Source organism: Pteropus medius, unplaced genomic scaffold, assembly GCF_902729225.1.
Source record: "Pteropus medius unplaced genomic scaffold, Ma_sr-lr_union100, whole genome shotgun sequence".
NCBI lineage: Eukaryota > Metazoa > Chordata > Mammalia > Chiroptera > Pteropodidae > Pteropus > Pteropus medius.
Window position 1 is genome coordinate 831,252 of NW_024353905.1, and position 24,803 is coordinate 856,054.

General features: G+C 38.7%; 1 protein-coding gene and 1 pseudogene across 7 annotated transcripts in view; one reads left to right on the plus strand and one right to left on the minus strand.

Annotated features, from left to right (window-relative positions):
• PHF8 (PHD finger protein 8) overlaps positions 1–24,803 on the minus strand; it is a 96,865-nt gene that overhangs the window by 71,389 nt on the left and 673 nt on the right. For 3 of the 7 annotated variants that reach the window (XM_039851427.1, XM_039851432.1, XM_039851433.1), the window contains exons 2-3: positions 22,845–23,036; positions 321–406 (exon numbers count right to left, since the gene is read on the minus strand). In XM_039851427.1, the coding sequence (XP_039707361.1) occupies positions 321–406; positions 22,845–23,036 (278 nt within the window). Of the gene's footprint in view, positions 1–320; positions 407–22,844; positions 23,037–23,933; positions 24,654–24,803 lie in introns of those variants that run through there. The other 4 variants (XM_039851428.1, XM_039851430.1, XM_039851434.1 and 1 more) reach the window with 4 other exon arrangements.
• On the plus strand, positions 826–963 carry LOC120593589 (uncharacterized; annotated as a pseudogene).

Consider the following 24,803-nt stretch of genomic DNA (forward strand, 5'->3'; position numbering starts at 1 on the left):
GGAACATCTGAAGCAGCAGATCCTGCTTCCCTTCCCATCTAACATGCTCTTGGAACATCTTTCCTCACAGACTCAGGAAAGTTCCTGGTGAGGATAGGTGCTTCCTCTGGAGAATCCCTAGGAAGGAAGGGAGGTGAAGCTCTACACTTCTGTTCTCTCAGTGGGGTAGCCACTGGCCTGCGGGGCCTATGCAGGCTTCTTCTATTTCCCAAGGGAGATAAATCTGAAGCACCCAGGCAAAGGCAATCTCCCTTCCAAGTTTCCTTTGCTTTGTCTCTCTTCTGGCCCATCTTATCTTGGAAACCCTAAAATCTACTCACTAATGGAAGGTCCATGTAAGACCTCACAGTTGGGGCAATGATAGAGGTCAATGTCAGCAGCCTTCTCCTCTTCGACACCGACACAACTAGAAAAGAGAAAAACAGTCAAGGTTCATGGAAATTTTATTTTTCATAAGGTCTAGAACTCTGCTGTCCAGTATACAGGGCTATTTACATTTCAATTAATTCAAATTCAGTAAAATCTAAATGTAGTTCCTCCATCACACTACCTTTATTTCAAGTGCTCAGTAGCCATATGTGGCTAGAGGTGACCATACTGGGCAGATTATCAAATATTTTCATCCATGTGAAAAGTTCTATTGGATCGCACTAATCTAAAACAATTATGACAGAGCTAAAAACGTGCAGAAAGTAAAACTTGACTGAGATTCAAAATGGTTAAAGCTGAAAGAGACTGTAGAGCAGTGTTGTCCAATAGAAATATAATGTGAGCCAAATAGGTAATTTTAAATGTTCCAGTAGCCACATTAAAAAGGTAAAAAGGGTCTATGGCCATGCCGCCCTGAACAAGCCCGATCTTGTCTGATCTCGGAAGCTAAGCAAGGTCAGGCCTGCTAAACAGGGTCAGGCCTGGTTGGTACTTGGATTGGAGACCATGTAGGAAGACCAGGTGCTGTAGGCATAAAAAATAAAAAATAAGAGATTGTAAGCTGACAAGGTCCTTGCAATCTGTGAGGTCAACCATGGGTTGCCTCGCCTAAAAATAAATAAATAAATAAAAGGTAAAAAGGAACAGGTGAAATTAATTTTAATATTTTATTTAACCAATATATCCAAAATATTATTTCAACATCGAATTAAAAATTTTAAACTTTATTGAGCTAGTTTTATTAAATGAAAAGGACTAAAAGATTTTATAGTCAACACTGGTTCTGAGTGAAAGGTTACAGGTGATCATTTTTCTCTTATTATATTTTCTACAATGAACATGTTACTTATTTCATATTGTAATGTCTAAAAATATTTAATTTTGAAAATTTGAGTTTGCATGTATATGAGGTGGAAATCTCACAAAATTAAACCTTTCCTCACCAAAGAAGTCATCAGCAGCCCTCCAAATAACTTCTGGCTAAGATCAAACTCCTCAAATCTTTTGGTCAGCCATACACAGCAGGGAGAATAAAAATAGGGTGTAGCTATAACTGTTTCAGCCAAGATCATGTTCATAAACTGACTTCCTGGGATCATGACCCCATCGCTTTCCAGACTGCTAATCCTAATGCCTGTAAATATGCTGCATATCAATAAACTGCGGATATCACCATCAACTTGGTAGGATTTTTTTAAAGGCTCAGATAATGTATATAAAGTCCCTAGCACAATGAATATGGAGTCTGGTACACAGTAAATAGTAAGTAATAGCTAATAATAGTTTTTCACCCAGTCTAGACCTCACCATTTACCTGCCTCAACCATCTTTAAATACATTCCCCAGACCTTGTAGCATTAACTCACTTCCCTGAACTACATGCTTTCTGACTCATACCCCTGCTACCCCTGGACACTGCTCAAGAAGGAACCCCTCTGGTAATCTCTCTGCAGAACTTTCATCCCATATGGCTATGTGCTTTCTCTACCCAAAACATCCACTGCTTATCAACTTTATCACCTTTTCTGTTGTACCCCCAGCAACCCAATTCCTTAGTAAACAAACCTCTCTATATTCACATCCCCTTCAACAAACCCCTTCCTCACCTTCCTGGCTTAACTGAATGCAGCTTCTCCTATGAGAAAACCATTTTCTCTATGCCAGTGCCACTCAAAGTGTGGTCCATGTGGTAGTTGAGATAGTACAGAAAGAGTAAGCAACCAAAAACTTTAATGGCAATTTGGCTGAGTAATTTTATGCCTGTTGAAAGTAATAATAAAAAATTGAAGCTTGTTTTTTTGTAGAGCTTTTTTGGTCATACCATTTTTCTAGTAATTCATTTTTTTTATTTTTCAAAAGGAGTGGATTGGAATTGAAAAAGTCTAAAAAGCTCTGTGCTAAAGCCCTGTCAGGTAGAAGTTGTACATTCTCCTAGACCATTACAACTCAGGGGTGGGCTAGAGGTAGACATCCTCCTCATTCTTCAGTGAGACTCTGAGATCATCTCTCTTTTACCCTTATATGAGATCTCCTCCTCCTCTGAGTTTTCTATTATCCAGCCATACCGCTTCTTACTCCTCTTCACTGTCAGCTATTCATCTCCCCAACATACACCCTTCACTCATTGAAAAACCTACTCACAGATTCCTTTCCAGCCAACTTCTGCCAACATCCCATGTGACATTTCTACCAATGTAGAGGCCTTACATCCTGGCCTTTTAGCTCTTTGACCTTCTAATCTTCAGAGGCTGCTGCCTCCATACCCATTTCAGCTACCAACTCTCATGGCCATCCCCTAGACCTGGTCAACACTTGCAGTTGCTCCACATATGAAATGTGAAATTCATACATCACACTCTCTGACCACTAGTATATCCATCCAGCTATCATTCCTCACTTCAACCATTCTATTACAGATATCCTCAACTCATTTGCCGCACTGCCTTTCCATTACCTCCACATGCAAATCCCAACCCTGGCTCAATCCAACTACATAACAATGGGCCACGGAACATGGCTGAAGAAAAATCATCCACTGGGTTGATGCCACAATAAATTCATTGTCCAAAATATCTGAGTCACAGAAGCCAACACAATATTGAAGGAGAACAAAGTTGGAAGACTGATGCTACCTGACTTCAAGACTTACTATACAGCTACAATAATCAAGACAGTGTGGCACTGGAAGAATAAACAAACAAATCAATGGAACAGAACAGAGAGCCCAGAAATAGACCCAAATAAATATAGTCAACTGATTTTTGACAAAGGAACAAAGGTAATATAATGGAGCAAAGAGTCTTTTCAGCAAATGCTGCTGAACAAGTGTCATCCACATGCAAATAAATGACCCTGCCTCCTACTTCTTAGACAAAACGAAGTAATCAGATGGAAACTACCTCAACTTGCCACACAGAATCTACGCCCTTCTGCATTCATCTTTTCCTACTGTTACAACAAAAGAACTATCCTTCCTTCTTTCTAAGTTGGCTTTTCCACATAGGTCACATCCTTTTTTTTTTTCACCTTCTCAATCAATTATTCCTTCTTTCTGAATTATCTTCAACTCTCTCCCTACCTTCTCCTTCACGACAGCATTTAACGAGCTCACTGGATCTTTACAGATAACAAAGTCAAGACCCCTCCCTCCCTCCTGTCTGCTACTTCAGAGCTAAACATCTTTTTTAGTTAAACCTATACAGCTTCATAATGACTTTTAATGAATAGTATCAGTTATACATGGTACAAAACTGAAAAGGTACAGAAGTATATACAGTGAAGTCTCCCTCCTACTCCTAGCAACTGGGTAGTATCCAGAGATGTATCATCAAAGCCAAACCTATAAAAAAAGAATTTTTTAGAGTGCTGTGTACACTTTTTTCATCCACTTGCTACAGTCCCATTTTAGTCCCCACCTCCTTTAAAACAGATCTCACCAATGTCCTGACCTCCCTATTGATATATGCAATAAGTACTTCTCTTTTTCATGTCACTTGAGCTCTTTCTTAGCAGCATTACACAGTACTAATTCTGTGCTCTCCCCATTTGACAAGCTCTCTACTTTTGATGTCCAGAATACCCAATTTGTCAGGTGTCCATTCCTTCAGCTAACACATCGTGAACATCTGCCAGGCTCTGGTCTAGGTACGGGAGAAACAAAGAAATAGAACAAAGCATACAAAAAGCCTTGCCCTCATGGAGCTGACATTCTAGTGGGGGAAGCAGACATGAAACAAGATAAATCAATGTAATCAGTGAAATATATTATGTTAGATAATGAGAAGAGCTAAGTAGAATAAAGCATGAAGAAGAATACACATGCATGTGTATAAATCAACACACACACACACACACACACACACAGTGGGGGTGGGAGTGAGGGGCATGGCAGTGGTATTGACATTTTAGGTAGGGAAGCCAGGGAAGAACTCACTGACAAAGTGACTTTTAAATAAAGACCTGAAGGGAACAAGGGAGCAAGCCCTACGGCTATGAGCAAAAAATATCCCAATTAGAGAGAACAGCAAGTACAAAAGCCCTGTGGCAAGAGTGTGTCTACATTATTAAAAGGAACAGAGAGGACAGTGTTCTGCAATAGAGAGAGCAAGGGGACAATCATAAGTCAGAAAAGGACTCATTAGTCCTGTAGCAGGGACCAGTAGACTATCATAAAGGACTTTGGCTTTTCCTGAGTGAAGTTAAGAACTGGGTGAAATCCACATGAGGGTTATGAGGAGGAACATGATGCAATGTGATCTTAATTATGTCTCTTGCTGCTCTATTTCCCAGTGTATTCTTTTTCTCCTGCCCACTCCTTAAATGTTGAAGTTTCTTAAGTCCTCCTGCCTAGACAGTCTTTTCTCCTCACTTTCCCTTCCAGGGCTCCACATGTCCTCTACGCACCTAACTGCAAGCCAGATCTCTTTGCTGAGTTTCAGATCCCTTCTTCGAAATGCCTCCTAGGTATCAGCCCACTTATATACTTCAAATTTAACATGTCCAAATTAAATTTCTCCCCCTGCCTGCCCCCTAAACCTGCTTCCTTGCTTCCTCTCTTAGCAACTGGCAGCATAAGTCTACCAGGTGTTTAAGCCAGAAACCTGGCAGCCACTGAGGACCCACCTCTCACCCTTTCCCTCTAGTATACTGAGTAGGCATTTGAGTTAAGAACTCAGATTTTAAGGCCAGACTGCCTGGGTTTACATCCTGGTTATACCTGCCAATTACTAGCTGTGGGATCTTGAGCAAGTTATTAACTTCTCTGTGCCAGTTTCCTCATCTATAAGGTGGGGATAAAAATTGTACATACATCATAAAGTTATTTTTTATATATGAAAATATATAAAATATATGTGAAAATATATAAAGTATTTAGAACAGTGCTGGGTACATAGTAAGTGTTCTGTATATGTTGTATTATCATCCAAGTTATCACCACGTCCTATCAATTCTATCTCCTAATTAGCTATCGATTGTACCCTCTGTCAACCTTATTGTCCCTGCTCTAATCCAGGCTACTACTATCTCTAACTGGGATTATTGCCCTGCCCTCCTAACTGGGCTTCTGGCCTCTACTCTCTCCTCACCAAACTGGCTCTCCTCACTACAGCCAAAGTGATCATTTTAAAATGTAAATTTGAGCCTGTCAACCCTTGCTCAAAATCCCGCACAGGCTTCCTATTTTTCTTAAGTAGAAACTTACCATGGCCTTGCCTCTCTAGCCTCACCTCTTGCCCCTCATACACAGCATCAGCTACATAATTTGTGGGGCCTGGTGCAAATGAAGATCAGAAGCCCCTTTTTCACAAAATGGAGTGGGGGAAGCTTTTTCCTTTCTCAATGTGGCTTATTTGCTATTTACTGTCATGCTCCCTTGGGTAAGGGGAGAGTGTAGGCCCTCAGTGGCACCCAGGAGCCATGCTTTGTGATTCAGTATGCAGGGTGCCTATACCTGACCTGGCTCTCTTGCACCTGCACCCAAGCCCAGTGCCCCAGGCAGCCCACCAAGAACCTGTTCAGGGATGCAGGACTTCACACGAGCTAAAGTTCTAGGTCTGCAGGACACACTCCATTGTCCCACTGTACTTCACATATAAAACACAAATTCGAAGGTAAAATTATTAAGAATTTTAAGACAATAATCACAGAACATTAAACCTCAAGCATGGGGCCCATTTCCAAATATGAGGCTGTGTGACTATGGTGGTCAAATGCCTAGGAAGTCAGCCCTGCTCTAAAAAGCCAGCTGGAATCTCAGTGCCATGCTCTTTCTGGTCTCTAGGTCTCATTGCACATGGTTCCCTGTGCCTAGAACATTCTTGTTTTTCCTCTTCCCTGCAGCTGTGCCACCCCACCACACACACTATCCCTATTTCAGCACTCACCACATGGACGTTTGACTGCTCATGTACTTGCTATCTGACTCTACAACATTTGGCAGATAGCATCTATCTTATTCATCAGAAGTCCTTGCCTAATCCATTTCGTAGTCTTGCTTTATTTATTATTCGACTCAATTTAATAAACATTCATTGGGCTAGATAACTCCTATCGAGAAGGCAGATGGATGAAAATCAGGCTTCTGGCGGCACTGTCTCAACAATTATTACCTGGGTTTAATTATCAAGGGTTCTAAATCCTATTTCACTTCCTTAGCACAGAAGATAATTATTACAGTACCAGGTCTCAAGATTAAGATGAATTATCCCCAATGTGTAGCACAGAGCCTGTTATGTGGTAGATAATCAATATCTGTTAAGTAGGTGAGTACATAAATTCAATAAGTATTGACTAAGAATGTGCCACAGCCCTCATGGAGTGGACATTCTAGAGGGGGAGACAGACATGTGGTGCCAGAACAGTTTCATTAAGTGCTATAGAGGAAATAATGCAGGGTAAAGGGATGATGAACGAATGAGTAAATTTGAAGCCCGCATAAAAGAAAACTGAGCTATAAGTTATACATATATTATCACATTTAATCTTCACAACAAATCAGGGCATTCTGTACAGTATTCAGAAGCACTATAGCACAGAGCTTAAAAGTACAGACTTGGGAGCCAAATGGTCTGGGTTTGAATCTTATCTCTGCCACTTACTAGCTGTGTGAACTTAAGCAATTTACTTAACCTCATTGTGCCTCAGTTTGTGCATCCGTACAATGAGACTATTAATAGCACCCTACCTCACAGGGTTGTTATGATTAAGTGAGCTAAAACAGGTAAAGAACTTATTTTCAATTTCTTGTTCACATTTATGTTTGATTCCCCTTCTTCTTCTTCTCCTCTTCCTCCTCCTTCTCCTCTTCCTCTTCCTTCTTCTTCTTCCTCCTCCTCCTCCTTTCTCCTGCTCTTCACTTCCTCTTCCTTCTTCTTCTTCCTTCCCTCCTCCTCCTCCTCCTCCTTCTCTCCTCCTCCCCTCTTCCTCTTTCTTCTTCCTCCTCCTCCTCCTTACTCTTCTTTCTCCTCCTTCTCCTCCTCCTCCTTCTTAAAAAACTCCCTTTATCATTTTTTTGTAATACTGGCTTTGTGGTGATGAATTCCTTTAGCTTCTTCCTGTCTGGGAAACTCTGTATCTCATCTTCAATTTTAATTGATAGCCATCAAATAAAATCAGAAATGATAGAGGAGCAGTGACAACTGACACACGAAAATACAAAGGATTATAAAAAATTACTACTAACAGTTATATGCCAACACATTAGACAATCTGGAAGAAATGGATACAGTCCTAGAAACATGCAATCTTCAAAGATCAAGTCAAGAAGAAACAGACTCTGAACTGACCAATTACTATTAATGACATCGAATCATGATCAAAAAACTCCCAACAAATATAAGTCCTGTACCAGATGGCTTCACAGGTGACTTTTACTAAACATTCCAAGGAGAATTAACATCTATTCTTCTCAAACTATTCCAAAAAATTCAAGAGGAGGGAAGGCTCCCAAGCTCATTTTATGAGGCCACTATTACCCTGATTCCAAAGCCAGACAAAGACATTACAAAAAAAAGAAAATTATGGGCCAATATTCCTAATAAACATAGATTCAAAAATCCTCAACAAAATATTAACAAACTGAATTCAGGAATGAATTAAAAAGATCATACACCATGACTGAGTAGGATTTATGCCTGGGATGTAAGGTTGGTTCGATATCCACAAATCAATTAATGTGGTATACCACATTAACAAATTTTAAGATAAAAATCGTATCATCATATCAATAAATGCAGAAAGTGTTTGACAAAATCCAACATCCATTTATGATTGAAACTCTCAGTACAGTGGGAGTAGAGGGAACATACCACAACATGATAAAGGCCATACATGACAAACCCACAGCTAACATTATACTCCATGGGGAAAAGCTAAAAGTATTTTCCTCAAGATCGAGAACAAGAGAAGGATATCCACTTTCACCATTTTCATAAACATTGTGTTGGAAGTCCTAGCCACATCAATCAGACAAGAAAAAGAAATAAAAGGCATCCAAATTGGCAAGGAACAAGTAAAGCTGTAATTATTCGCAGATGACATGATACTCTATAGAAAGAACCTAAAAGATTCCACCAAAAAACTGTTAGAGCTCATCAACGAATTCAGTAAAGAAGCAGGATACAAAATTAATATTCAGAAATCGGTTGCATTTTTATATACTAATAATGAACTATTAGAAAGAAATTAGGAAAACAATTCCAGAGGCCTCTGGTCAAGATGGCAGAGTAGGTAAACGCTGTGCTTGCCTCTTTTCACAACCACATCAAAATTACAATTAAACTAAAGAACAACCATTATTGGAAGTCACCTGAAGTCTAGCTGAACAGAAAACCTACAACTGGGGAGAAACAGAAGAGGTCACCTTGAGACTGGTAGGAGAAGCGTAGACACAGAGCGGGCTAGTCCCACAATGGAATGTGGTGGCTGTGAATCAGGATGACTATCTCGGCTGCAGAGGTCCCCCCAGAGGAGCAAGGGGTCGCGACCCCAAATAGGGTATCTAGCCCAGGGTTCCAGTGCTGGGAAAAAAAGTCTCCATAAATTCTGGCTGAGACACCAACGGAAATTGTGGCTGTGTGAGATGCCGGGCTGCGGGAGTCCCAGACGTTCCTCTTAAAGGTCCTATATCTGGACTTACTCACTGACAGACTCACTAGCTCTGAGCTCCAGTGCTGGGGCAGCATCTTGAAAGATGCCAGGGACATAGGAGGAGAAACTAAATTGTCTGGCTCCAGAGTGAGGGCTAGAGGGGCAGCTTTCTCTCATACAGAAGTACTGATAAAATTTATTGTCTCTTTTTGTTGAGTCCTCTCCCATTCCTGCGTGCAGAGACAGGCAGGTGCCATATCTGAGTCTCCATCAATCTGACCAAAGGTCCTCTGGAACAATACCAAGCATACCAACATTGGCATCATAGGGGTACCAGAAGGAGAAGAGAGAGAGCAAGGAACTGAAAACCTGTTTCAAAAAATAATGACAAAAAAACTTCCCTAACCTGGTAAAAGAAATAGACATAAAAGCCTAGGAGGCACAGAGTCCCAAACAAGAGGAACTCTAACAGGCCCACACCAAGACACATCATCATTAAAATGTCAAAGGTTAAAGACAAAGAAAGAATCTTAAAAGTAGCACAAGAAAAGCAGTTAGTTACCTACAAGGAAGCTCCCATGAGACCGTCAGCTGATTTTTCAACACAAATTTTGTAGGCCAGAAGGGACTGGCATGAAATAATCAGAGTGATTACAACAAGGACCTACAACCAAGATTACTCTGCTCAGCAAAGCTATCATTTAGAATCAAAAGTCACAGAAAGAGTTTCCCAGACCAGAAAAAGTTAAAGGGGTTCATCACCACTAAATCAGTATTACAAGAAATGTTAGAAGTACTTCTTTAAGAAGAAGAGAAAAAAGATAAAATGTCAAAAATATGAATAATAAAAAGGCAATAACTACATATCTATTAACAATTACTTTAAGTGTAAGTAGATTGAATGCTCTATTCAAAAGATAGGGTGGCTGAATGGATAAGAAAACAAGATCCTTACATATGTTGTCTACAGAGAAACTTCAGAATGAAAGACATATATAGACTAAATGTAAAGGAGTAGAAAAAGATATTTCATGAAAATGGAAACAAAAGAAAAAGCTGGAGTAGCAATATTTATACAGACAAAATAGACTTTAAAACAAAGGATATAACAAGAAACAAAGAAGGATCCAGTTATCCCACTTCTGGGTATTTATCTGAAGAAACCCAAAACACAACTTCAAAGGGACATGTGCATCCATATCTTCATTGCAGCATGATTTACTATAACCAAGATATGAATGCAATCTGGGTGTCCATCAGTGGATGAATGGATAAAGAAGAGGAGGTATATATATACAATAGACTATTACTCAGACATGAAAAAGAATAAAATCTTGCCATTTGCAACAACATGGATGGAACGATAGGGTATTGCACTGAGTGGAATAAGTCAGACAGAGGAAGACAAATGCCATATGATTTCACTTATATGTGGAATCTAAAGAATAAAATAAACAAAACAAAACAAACAAATATAGAGAACATTTTGATGGTTGCCAGATGAGAGGGGGGTTAGAGAGATGGATGAAAAAGAGGAAGGCATTAAGAAGTACAAATGGTAGTTACAAAATAGTCATGGGGATGTACAGTATAGCATAAAGAATATAGTAAATGATACTGTAACTAGTATGTATAGTGTCACATGGCCACTAGATCTATTAGGGTGATCACTTGTAAGTTAAATGTCTAATCACCATATTGTACACCTGAAACATATAATATTGCATATCAATTGTAATTGAAAAAAATTTTAAATTACGAAAAAAAATAATTCTATTCACAATTGCATCAAAAATAAATAAAATATCTAGGAATAAATTTAACCAAGGCAGTAAAAGGCCTGTACTCAGAAAATTATAAGACACTGAAGATGGAAACTGAAGATACAAGTAAGTGTAAGCATATATGGTGCTCATGTGTAGGAAGAATTAACATCATTAAAATGTCCATACTACCCAAAGCAATCAACAGATTCTATGCAATCTCTATGAATATACCAATGCCATTTTTCACAGAACTAGAACGAACAATCCTAAAATTTAAATGGAGCCACAAAAGACCCCAAATAGCCATGGCAATCTTGAAAAAGAAGAACAAAGTCAGAAGTATCACACTACCTGATATTAAACTATACTACAAGGCTATAGCAATCAAAACAGCATGGTACAGGCATAAAAATAGACACATTGATTAGTGAAACAGAATAGACAGCCCAGAAATAAACTCACATCTGTATGGTCAATTAATCTATGACAAAGGAGGCAAGAATACACAATGGAGGTAAAGACAGTCTATTCAATAAATGGTGTTCAAATTCACTAGCTATACAGGAAATGCAAATTAAAACCACAGTGAGATACCACGTCACACCTATAAGAATGGCTATTGTCATAAAACAAGAAATAACGTGTTGGAGAAGATGTAGAGAAAAAGCTACCCTCGTATACTGATGGTGGGAATGTAAATTGGTATAGCCACTATGGAAAATGATATGGAGGTTCCTCAAAAAACTAAGAATAGAGCTGCCATATGACCCAGCAGTCCCTCTTCTGGGCATCTACGCCCAAAATTTGAAAATATTTATTCATAAAGATATATGTACCCCCTTGTTCACTGCAGCATTATAAATGGTAGCCAAGACATGGAAACAACCTAAGTGTCCTTTGATAGATGACTGGATAAATAAGATGTGGTACATATACACAATGGAATACTACTCAGCCATGAGAAAAGATGAAGTACTGCCATTTGTGACAACATGGATGGATCTTTTGGGTATCATGCTAACAAAATAAGTTAGGTGGAAAAGGACAAGAATCACAGGATTTCACTCATATGTGAGATATAAAACAGAAAGCAACGAATGAACAAACAAAATAAATTCATAGACACAGACAACAGTGTGGTGGTTACCAGAGGGGAAGAGGGATAGGGGGAGGCTGAAGAGGGTAAAGGGAATCAAATATATGGTGACGAAAGGAGACTAGACTTTGGGTGGTGAGCACAAAATGCAATATACAGATGATAGATTATAGAATTATACACTTTGAATTTATATAATGTTATTAACCAATGCCACCTCCATAAATTTAATATTAAAAATTACCATACAAAAACTCAGTAGCATTTCTATACACTAACAACAAATTATCTGAAAAAAAAAATAAAGTGATCCCATTTACAATATTATCAAAAAGTATAAAACAGTTAGGAATCAGTTTAACCAAGGAAGTAAAAGATCTCTACACTGAACTAAAAGACACCAATGAAAGAAGTTGAAGAAGAAACAAGGAAATGGAAAGATATCTTGTGTTCACTGATTGGAAGAAATAATATTGTTAAAATGTCCATACTATCCAAAGCCATCTACAGATTCAATGCAATCCTTATCAATATTTCAGTAGCAATTTTTACGGAAGTAGAAAAAACAATCTTAAAATTTTTATGTAACCACAAAAGACCTGGAATAGCCAAAGCAATTCTAAGAAAGAACAAAGTGCAAAGCATCACACTTTCTGATTTCAAACTATTGTACTCAAAACAGTATGGTACTGGCATAAAAAAAGACACACAAACCAACAGAACAGTATCGAGATGCTCAAAAGTAAACCCATGCATACATGGTTAACTTTTATTTGACAAGGCAGCCAAAATAGTCAATGGAGAAAATACAATCTCTTCAATAAACAAGGCTGGAAAAATTGGATATTCACACGTAAAAGAATGAAACTAGACCCCTAACTTAACACTATTCATAAAAATTAACTCAAAATGCATTAAAGACTTAAATATAAGACTTGAAACCATGAAACTCCTAGAAGAAAACATAGGAAAAAGTTCCTCAACATGGGTCTTGGCAATGATTTTTGAACTATGGAAACTTAAAGCACAAGGAACAAAACCAGAAATAAATAAAATAAAAAAATAAATAAAAAATTTAGTTTGCATCAAACTAAAAAGCTAAACAGCAGAAAATAATCAACAAAATGAAAAGGCAACCTATAGAATGGAAGAATATATCTGAAAATCATACATTGGATAAGGGGTTAAAATTCAAAATATATAAAGCTCATACAACTCAATAGCAAAATAATCCAATTTAAAAATTGAGCAAAGGAACTGAATAGACATTTTTACAAAAACATATAATCAGTCAACAGATACATGAAAAAGTTCTCAATGTCACTAATTATCAGGGAAATGCAAAGCAAAACCAAAATAAGATACTAGTTCACATTTGTTAGAATGGCTATCATCAAAAAGACAAGAGATAAGTATTGGTGAGGACCTGGAGAAAAAGGAACTCTGTACACTGTTGGTGTGATTGTAAATTGGTGCAGCCACTATTGAAAACCGTATGAGGTTCCTCAAAACATTAAAAACTACCATATGAACCAGTGATTCCACTTCTGGGTATATACCTGAAGGAAACAAAATCACTATGTCAAAGAGATACCTGTATGTCTGTTCATTGTAGCATTATTTATTAATTAAACAAAATCACTATGTCAAAGAGATACCTGTATGTCTGTTCATTGTAGCATTATTTATAACTAAGGTCACGGAAACAACCTGTCCATTGAAAGATGAATGGATAAAGAAAATGTGGTACAAACACAAACATGTGTGCGTGCGTGCATGCACGCACACGCACACGCACGCGCGCACACACACACACACACACACACACACTATTCAGCCATAAAAAAGGAGGAAATCCTGCCATTTGTGACAACCTGGATGAATCTCGAGGGCATTATACTAAGTGGAATAAGTCAGATAGAAAGACAAATACTGTATGATCTCGCTTACATGTGGAATCTTAAAAAGCACATGCACACCTCAAATTCACAGCAAAAATGATCAGATTTGTGGTTACTGGAGGTCGGAGGGGGAAATAGGACGAAGGCGATGAAAGGTACAAATTTCCAGTTATAAAAAGTTCTGGGAATGTAATGTACAACACGATGACTATAGTTAACACTGCTGTACGGTATATTTGAAAGTTGCTGAGAGTAAATCCTAAAAGTTTTCATCACAGGAATAAATTTTTTTTGTATCTATATGCGATGATGGATGTTAAATTAACTAAACTTATTGTGGTAATCATTTCACAATATGTATAAGTCAAATCATTATATTGTACACCTTAAATTTATACAGTGTTGTATGTTAATTATATCTCAAAATTGAAAGAAAAAAAGAGAATAGATTTAAAAAAAAATAACAGAGCTTCAACAATCAGACTAAAACAAAAGACAAACTCAAAGAAATCCACACTGAAAAACAGCACAGTCAAACTCTTGAACACAAAAGACAAAGGATACATTTTGAAGACAGTGAAAGAGAAATGACACATTACCTAAAGAAAAACACCAATTCAAATGACAGAAGACCTCTCATCAGAAAACACAGAAACCAAAAGTAGCACAATAGTTTTCAGTGCTGAAATAAATGAACTAGAAACTGGAATTTGATATCAAACAAAAAGATCCTTCAGGAATTCAAGGGAAATCAATACATTCTCATATGAAGAAAAACTAAGTATGTGTTGCTAGCAGACTTATTCTAGAAGAATGGCTAAAGGAAGCTCTCTAAACTGAAAGGAAATGATAAAAGAAGGAGATAAAAGAGAGAACAGGGAAAGATTAAAAACATGGGTAAATACAATATACTTTCCTTCTCGAGTTTTCTAAATCATGCTTGACAGTTGAAGCAAAAATGTTAAAACTGTCTCATGTGGTTCTCAATGTATGCAGAGGAAATATTTAAGATAATTATAAACAGAGGAACATAAAAGAATTAAAAGGGAAGTAAGTACTCTTCATTCAAACTGGTAAAATGTCAATACCAGTTGGTTGTGCTAAGTTATATATGTACAGGCATACCTCATTTTATTCCACTTCACTGCACCACCCTTCACAGATGTTATATTTTTTACAAAATTAAGGCAAGGCCCTCCATCAGCAAAAATGTTATGACTCACTTTATTGTGATATATGCTTTATTGTGGTGGTCTAGAACCAAATCTGCGATATCTCCAAGATATGCCTGTATTATGTTAACAACCTAGAGCAAGCAAAAGACTAAGCTTTTAGTATCCAAAAAGCTATACAAAGAGATACACTCAAAAACACTATATATCCATCCCTCGATTTACGCCGTATTTTTTTATGTGAGTTTTTATACATGTAAATATTCCTCCCATTTACACAGACTTTTTATACACAGTGTCCATTTACGTGGTCTCATTTTACACAGTTCTTTTTAATTTCCATTACTGGAGATTACTCTTTCTAAAAAACAACAGCTTAACTCAGCAACATACAAAGAACTAATACTTAGTAACACACAATTAATGATCTTCCTGTTAATTGGATAGCAAATAAAAAACATGGGTAACTACTTTTTTGCTTGGGAGGATTGGTTTTACAAATGTTTTGCTGTAGAAGCTGAAAATTATATGAAGGAAAAATGTCTTCCTTTTAAAATACTTTTAAATAATGCACCTGGTCATCCACACAATTTAGAACATTCAAATACAAAAGTTGTATATTTTCCACCAAATACAACTTCCTTGATCCAAACTTTAGATCAAGGCATTATTTCCATCTTTAAGATTAATTATACTAAAAGGAATTTAGTATAATTCCTGAAGGGTCTTTTTGTTTGATATTTTTAATGATTTTTTAATAAACTTGAAGATAGTGAATCACAATTACAGAAGCCTGGAGTACACACAATTTTAAGTTGTATCAAGAATATTGCTTTAGCTTTGAGTGATATAAAACTGTCAACTTTAAATGCTTGCTGGAAAGCAATTTGGCCAGAAAAGTGTGTACCAGGGAATATAGTTCTAACAATTGAAGAGGGTTTAAACTGACATTATTAATTTATTAAATAAGTTTCAAAAAGAAGGCTCTGACAATTTAGATGTAGATGATATTAATGAATTACTGGTTGATCATGAATTAACTGATAATGAATTAATTCATGTACTACCTGAAGCCTATCCTGCTGATGAATATGGCAGTGACCTTGAAGCAGTTTCATTCACTGCAGAAAATATTTACAAAGCTCTTCAATTGGCCACAAAACTGGAAACTGCAATTCTAGATATTGATCCAAACATCCAATGAGCCTTAAAAACAATGTTGCAGTGAATATTGAAGAATTTATGAAAACTTAGCAAAAGATGGGGTTGGAAAAAGATAATCTAAAAACATAAACATAAATACTAAAACCGAAGCAGTACTTCCAAATATTTCGACCAATGCAGATAGTGACTTTGTGCCAATTAAAAAGAGGTTGGCTGCTTTAGATTATAGTACAGACATCGACAGCAAATAAAATTTATTTTGATTTTTCTAAATTTTTATTAACATTTTTTTGTGAAAATATGTGAAATAAATATTTTTATGACTTATATTGGTCTATTTCTTTAGCATTCTTTTCGTACTGGTTGCCTCTTTTTACGTGGTTTTCTTTCCTGTAAAAAAAAAGACGTGTGGAACAGATAATCTCTGTAAATTGAGGGACAGGTGTACAGTAGTCCTCCCTTATCTGTGGGAACATGTTCCAAGGTCCCCAGTGGATGCATGAATAGTGCCAAATCTCAATCAACTTCAACTCCTCTGGAAATGCGGCCACAGTTTCTCCATTGGCAAATACAGCCTGTCCAGTAATTTTTATATTTTTCAGTCTAAACCTATTCTTGACTCTGTGTAGCCATCCCTTACTTGCAGTAAATGGCTTAGCATCACTTGTTTCAGGGGACCCCTTACTGAAATCGCTGTATCATTCAATGCTTTCTGGCACAACATGTTGCCATCAGTTGAAACATGTTTTCTGTTCACGTCTTCCACGCACAAAATTAATGCCATTTCCATTTTAACTAAGCACTTAGCATAAACTGTGGCCATAACTTTTGCAGTCTGAGGTGTGACGGCAAAACTAGCATGATTTTCTTTCTCCTTCTTCACAATTTCACAGATAGAAGATTCATTTGCACCATAGATATTAGCAACCTCAGCATACAATTTTTTTTCTTTCCTTATCAAGTTGAAAACTTTAACCTTTTTCACTTAAAAGAAGCACTTTATGGCTTCTCTTTGGCATATCTGAATTGCCAGCATCACTACTCTTGTGCTTTGGGGCCATTATCAAGTGAAATAAGGGTTACTTGAACATAAGCCCTGCAATACCGCGACAGCCTATCTTATAATCTAGATGGCAGTAAGTGACTAACTGGCAGGTAGTACATACAGTGTGGATACACTGGACAAAGGGATGATTCACATCTCAGGAGGGATGGAGCAGAGCAGAGTGAGATTTCATCATGCTAGTCATAATGATGTGCAATTTAAAACTAATGAATTGTTTCCTTCTGGAATCTTCCATTTAATATTTTCAGACCTGGTTGACCTTGGGTAACTGAAACCGCAGAAAGCAAAACCGCAGATAAAGGGGGACTACTGTAGATATGACAAAATGGAATTTTACAGAAAAGGTATAAGTAACACACAGGAAGGCAAAAGAGAAAGAAAACAAAAAATAAAATGACAGACTTATTTTATTTATATCTAACATATCAATAATTACGGGTTGTATAAAAGGCCTAAATATACCAATTAAAAGAGATGGGCAGAGTGAATAAAAATAATGCCAAACTATATGCTGTCTATAAGAAACTCGCTTCATACATAATGATGTAAATTGAAAGTAAAGAGACAGAAAAAGATATGCCATACAACCTTTATTCAAAAGAAAGCAGGAGTGACTATATTAATGGCTACATTAATTTTAAATAAAGCAGATTTTCATGCAAAGAAAATTACCAAAGACAGAGAAGGATATTACATAATAATAACAGGGTCAATCCACCAAGACATAGCAATCCTAAATGCATATGGGTCAAACAACAAAGCTGCAAAATGTAAAGCAACGAATGACAGAACTGAAAGGAAAAACAGACAAATTAATAATTATAGCTGGACATTTCAACACTTCGTCAACAACTAACTGAACAACTAGATATAAAATCAACAAGGACAGAAAAGACATCAGCAACACTATCAACCAACGGGGGTAAATCGACATTTATAGAAAATTCCACCCAACAAAAGCAAGATATACATTCTTTCTGAGTGACCATGGAACATTAAGACAGACCATATCCTGGGCCATAAAACAAACCTCAAAAAATTTAAAGGAATCGAAAGCATACAATGTATCTTCTCTGACCACTATGGAACCAAACCATAAATCAATAACAAAATGATAATAAGAAAATCTACAAATACTTGGAAACTAAACACACTTCTATATAATTCATAGGTCAAACACGAAGCCTCTAAGGAAATTAAAATTTACTTTACAATGAACTACATGAAAAGGAAAACATATCAAAAATTGTGAGACAGTTAAATCAGTACTAGGAGGGAAATTAATAGCACTGAATGCTTACATTAGAAAACAGGAACAGTCTCGAATCAATTACCTAAGCTTTCATTCTCCAGAAATTAGGTAAAGAGAAGCAAAATAAATCCAGGCAAGCAGAAGAAAGGAAATAATAAAGTGCATGAATCAATGAAATTGAAAATAGAAAGATGGTAGAGAAAATCAATGAAACAAAGCACTTGTTCTTTGAAGAGATCAATAAAACTGACAAACCTCAAGGAAGTCTAACAAAGAAAAAGAGAGAGAAGACGCCCAGCCTGCAGATATCAAAAGAATAATAAGGGAATACTTTAATAACTTAGATGAATTGGATAAATTCCTTGGAAAGTAGAAAGTATCACAGCATACCCAATATAAAATAGATCATTTGAATAGTCCTAAGACTATTAAATCATTTGAGTTCATAATTTTTAAGTTCCTCTAAAGATTAAATAAAGATAATTAGGCAAAGTGTTTAGCATAGTGACTGGCACATTAGCTAATGCGCCATAAACAAGGGCCACTACCATTTTATTTAAATCATCACAACAACTCTCAGGGAAATTGAGACTTCAGAGATGAAATCCTTTGCTAAAATGTAACAGAATCAGAATTTGAACCTAGATATAAAGCCAGTGCCATTTCTTCAAGTTTACAGTTCATACAACAGTTATCCCCTTGTGCTAATACTTCCTTTATTGATAGGAAAACTATAAAGGGGTGTTTTCACCAGATTCCCAGACATCAATAAATGCTTGCCAACTAACTTTTGCCGCCATTGTAGAAAAATGATTCTCAAAAGTTACAGTGCATCAGAATCCACCTGTTTGTTAAAATATAAATTGCTGCGTTCTAGCCCAAGAATTTGCATTTTTAACAAATTCCCAGTTAATAAACCACATTTTGAGAACCATGTACAGTAATTAATTTGTTAGCCCACCAATCCCCCAACATCAAATGCTGTCACATTCCACAGAAAGAGAAGGAACTGACACAGAATAATGCCCTAAAACAGTGGTTCTGAAGGTGGCTCCCACTCACCCACTGTATCAGAAACCCTGTAGGTAGAGCCTATCTATCTTGTCTTTTAATAGGTCTTCTAAGTAATTCTGATGCACACGAAAGTTTAAGAACCACTGCTTTACAAATCAAAGTGTTTTGCAAAACCCCAGCCCTTTAAAGTAGGGGGAATGGAGCTTACCATCTTTTTTCCACTTTTGGGAACTTAGCCTCTGGAGCCAGGAAATTCTAAATTTAAATCTAGACTCAGAAAGAAGTTGAATCTCCATGAATTTCTAATTCTCCCAAGCAAAATGAAATAGTCACCTTCCTTGCTATAATCTTTCCAGGAAGTAACTTGGAATTATTAATCCCTAACTGGACTTTAAGAAATCTAGCCTCTGGAAGTCATCAGAGATGTGAGCAGATTTATATCACCTACCTGTGGGCCTAACTATGGTGAGCAACCATGGAAAGTCCATGGTATTTAGTAATTTTTAATCATGAAGTACAAACTTAAATGGAGCTCTGGGAGCCTGGTGCATGTGTATGAGCAATCACTGAGTAAGCAAGAGCAGCCACCCACCAAGGACCTCATTCTCAGCTGGCCTCCTTGTTCCTTGGCAGCCCATACAGAGGAGCATGAGAAAAGATAAAAACTTGGTCTCTTTCATAGAAAAAAAAATTAAGACAGCCAACTTGTGTCATGGTGTCCACAAACAACAAGATTCACTACAGAAATGTGATTGAGGAGGGGCCTGGCTCATAAACCATTTCTATTTCTATATTTGTAAATTTGGAATTCTTAAAGGCCTCAGTGGTGTTCCTTCTAAATATCAAGTCTCTATTGTGCAAAGATGTTCACTACAATGGTTTTTTTTGTTGTTGTTGTTTTAACTAGCACCCACATCAAAATACAAAACATTTCCAGAACCCCCAGATTCCCTCACATCACATTATTTATTACGTAAAAAAAGTAGAGATAACAAAAGCATCCAACCACAGAGGAAATGACCAAGTAACTGAGGACATATATATACAGTGGGATATCAGAAATCGGGTTTAGATGAATATTTAACGACCTGGTAAAATACATTATAATGTTAAGTAGGAATAAAAGTCAGGTTATAAAGTAGTATTCATAATACAATCCCATGTTGTAAAAATACATGTTTATATTCTAAGTCAAATGACGGGAGTTAATGCAACAAAAAATGTGACAGTGGATTGTGCTAGATAGTAGACTCATAGGTTATTTTTATTTCCTTCTTTATTCTTTTTCTGTATTTTCTACAATGAGCACGTTTCACCTATATAATCAGGAAAAATTTAAACATTATTTTAAAAATAAATATCTAATTTTCAGGGGTTGGTATGGATTGAGATAATTCATGCAAAATCCTGTCATAGGGCCTAGCATATAGTAAGCACTGAGGAAGCATTTGTTTCTGTTTCCTGTTCCCAGACTGTGGAGTTAGGGTCTCTATATTGTGGGCGAGAGTTCACTTTCCAGGTTTGAACCTACACACTTCCCACACAATCCAAAGTAAGGGCCACAGGGAATAGCTCTTTTCAAGAAAACTCATCTGTTCATTGAAAAATGTAAGGGGTATGGGGAAAGGGTGAATTAGGTAAAGGGGGTCGAATATATGGTAATAGAAGGAAACTAGACTTTTGATGGTGAGCACACAGTAGAGTATACAGATACAGAATTATGATGTTGCACAGCTGAAATTTATATCATGTTATTAGCCAATGTTACCTCAATAAATTTAATTTAAAAATGTACTCAGCATCTATCACATGTTTAGCAATTGAACTAGGTTCTGGGGATACCAAAAAATAAAACGATGACATCTCTGCCCTCAGGTATCTCTGGCTGATGAGTGACACAGATGTAACTATGATGATGAAATAATTACTTTCAATAAGGATGTACACAAAGTGCAATGAGAAGCCAGAGGAAGGCCTTTTACAGAGAAGGTATGCTATAAGTTGTAAAAGGGAGGACATTAGTGGGAATAGCATGTGTAAAGACAAAGAGTCACAAAGGAGTATAAAATTTTCCCAGAACTATAAGCAGTTCAGTTTTGCTGGGACAAGAGAGGAGGAGTGGTGGGAAATGAGACTGAACAAGTAGACCGCGAAAGGTCTTGTCTGTCATGCAGAGACTGAATTTTATTCTGTAGGGGAACCACTAAAAGAATCTTAAGCAGAGGAGTGACTTGATCAGCACTAGCAAAGATACTGGAAATCCTGAAAGACATCTTAATCCCCACTTATTTCCAGGGGAAAGGAAAAGGCCCTACCCTCTAGGTCTGTCCCCTCTGAAATGAAATAACAGGAGGCAATAAAAAGAACCCTGCACCTGGCACACAGTGAATACTCAATAAAGATTAGTTGAATATGAATTTGGATGTGCTGCATGAGGCAGTCCCTGCTAAGAGCAGAATTTTAGCAGCACCAGCACCTTCAGTTTAGTCTTGGGTGTGGTAACAGGAACAGCTCCTTTGGAAGGGACTAGTGATAACTTAAAATTCTAGAATCTAACAACATGCAACAGGAGAAAGGTGCCATATACTGTTTTGTTGTCCTTCAATGTACAAATCTCTCTCATGGTATTCTTTCTATAGCTGGGATTTAAGTCCCAATAATGGGATAATATTAGTTTTATTCTACACACTAACCTCTCTGGAATCCTGGGTGACAGGTGCTTATGTGCACACATGGCAAACTGGAAGGAATTCATTAGTGGTTTTAGTCCTGTTTTACCAAATATCTCTTCTGCTTAATTCGTTTTAGTTAGATGGTTCTGCAGATAAATACTATGGAAATAAAAATATTACTGCATCTGCATTTCTGCCTCCATTTACTGAGTGCATGCAAAACGCTTTAAATAATCAGGAAGAATGTATTAGATATATTTAATAAGTGAAAACAATGAGGCTCAGAGAGGCAAAGCAACTTGCCCAAGGTCACTCTGATAGTAAGGTGCAAACCACAACTCAAATCCATGTTTGCTGGACCCAACTATCTCAAAATTGCAATATTGTCTCTTCCAAAGCCAGAGTGAGACAAAAGACAAAACTGATACTTAGTAGCTGGGAAAAAAATACTTTCTAAATTAAAAAAAAAATTTTCAAAAGAAGGGTGTACATATAACATATATATGGGAAAAGAGAAAAATAAGAAAAATCAGAAGCCAATGTCAACTAGGCCCTAGTCTATAAGAAGGGATGGAGTAACCTAGGGCTGGGAGGTGGGTTGGAGTTAATTCTCAGGGAGTGAGGGGAAAAAAGTTTCTGACTGGGAACCTAAAACAGAGCTGAGAAAGAAGCGAGTGAGCACCTGGCCACTGCACCCTGTGGCACCTGGCCTGCCTTCCTTACCTGCCATGAAACCAGTCCTGGCACATGTCACACTCGATCATGAAACGGGTCACATCGTAAGGCAGCCGGCAGAGGCAATACACCGGCACCGAGGCCATCTTCTCCTGGTCTTGCAGCGTTCTGCCGCGGGCCAGGTTCGCAATGTCCAGGGGAGCGGGAGGCGGCAGCACGCGTCCTTCCTGGAGGATGGCTGGGCACAAACACTTTTTATAGTGAATCATTTCCACCAGGGTACCAACCCTCACTTCACGAATGGGGAGTTACCGCGCCCGGGATGCAACACTGCTGGTGTGGCTGTAGGGGGCAATCGGAGAAAGTCCACCCGCCTCCAGAATTCCTTTAACAAATAAAGAACGGCGCTCTGCCGTCGAGGCTTTTTTTCTCCCTCCCTACCTTCTTTAGCCTTCAGAGTCAGTAAGAACTTTCCGAGCTTCAAGGAAATATCTGACTCCTTTAAAGAAGCTTCTTTAATTCCTCACTGCACCCTCTCTTTGCTCGCAACCTTGCTTCCCAAGGCGCTCTTTATTATGACGCAAGCCCTAGCCTCAAGAATGAGGCTAGGGGAGCTCAGCTAAAGCCCCTTCTCTCTCCCTCCAAATAGGGGCAACTGGAGAGAGATGAGGGGTCCCTGAATGTGGGCTCGGATTACTCGCAAATCTCTTCAGTGCCTTCAGGAACAAGACAGAGGCGCCCAACTCAAATCACAGTTCTGGGGGTCATGTTCTGAGAACTCACCCAATCATTCCACCCCCGACCAGTCGGGAGCCTCATCACCCCGACAACTGAAATAAATCTCAATTGCAAAACTCATTAGCTCGTTCTCTACTTCAAACATGACCGGGTTCTCATCGCGCCCCTGAAACTATCTCTTCAAAAACGATCTCTTCAAAATTCCCTGAAACTGACGAGAATTTCCTCACACAACTGCAACTGAGCAAGGATTTGTTTTCTTCCCACCGCTCGGAAACTGGCAGGCATCTCCTCATAGCCCCCTCAAACTGACGAGGGCTTCCCTGTTCTTCCAAACTGACCGGAATCTCCTCTTAGATCTTGAAACTGACAGGAATATCCTTGCAGCCTGAAACTTACAAGAATCTCTTCACACCTCCCAAACTGACAGGAACCTCCTCACACTCCCAACCTGACAAGAATGTCTTCGATCCTCAGCCCTACAAGGACCTCCGCATCCACAAAGCTGCAGGGATTCCTCCCGCCCGCAGAGCTCAGTCCCACCGACGCACCGGCAGCCGGGCTCGCTCCTGAGCAGCTCGGCGCCTCGCTCAGCCGAGGCTCGTCTGGCAGTTCTGGCCCCACCAGCGGCGCGCGCCGAATTCTGGGATCGTCACAGCAACGCCGCGAACCTCGCTCGCCGGCCCCTAAGACCACCCGTTGGGTCGCGCGGCCCTGGTTGCCAGGCTGTTTCCGGGCAGCTTTCCTCACAGCTCTGCCCCGGACCAGGCGCTAGGGCCTACTGGAGACCGCGGACCGGGCCTAGTCTGGCGGACGCCGGGAGACCGGGCGAGCGGCGTTGTCGCTGGGCCGGCAAGAGCTCGCCGCGAGCAAACCAACGAGGAAGGAGAGGAACCGGCGGCCAGGTCGGAGGAAAATGGCCCGAAAAGTCGCCGGGAGAAGCCTGGTAGCGGTGGTAGGCAATTCGGAGTAGTCAATAAAGTTTATTCAAAACAACGAGGAAGTTGAGGCGGAGAGGGGAGGAGAAATATGGTGTAAACAGCTACCATATTGAGAGTGGCGAAGCTGCCTCAAGGAGGCGATCCGACCGCCATCTTATGAGGGCCGGGCACACCAAGACCCCACGACAGAGGCGGGGAAGAGCGGGCCGCTGGCTACCGCAAGACGTCATCCGAGCGAGGCACCGCCTTGAGACGGTGGAGGTAGGGGGAGCCGGGGGGAAGGGGGGGGGAGACGGCAGGAGTGTGGGGAGATGATTGGGGGGGAACT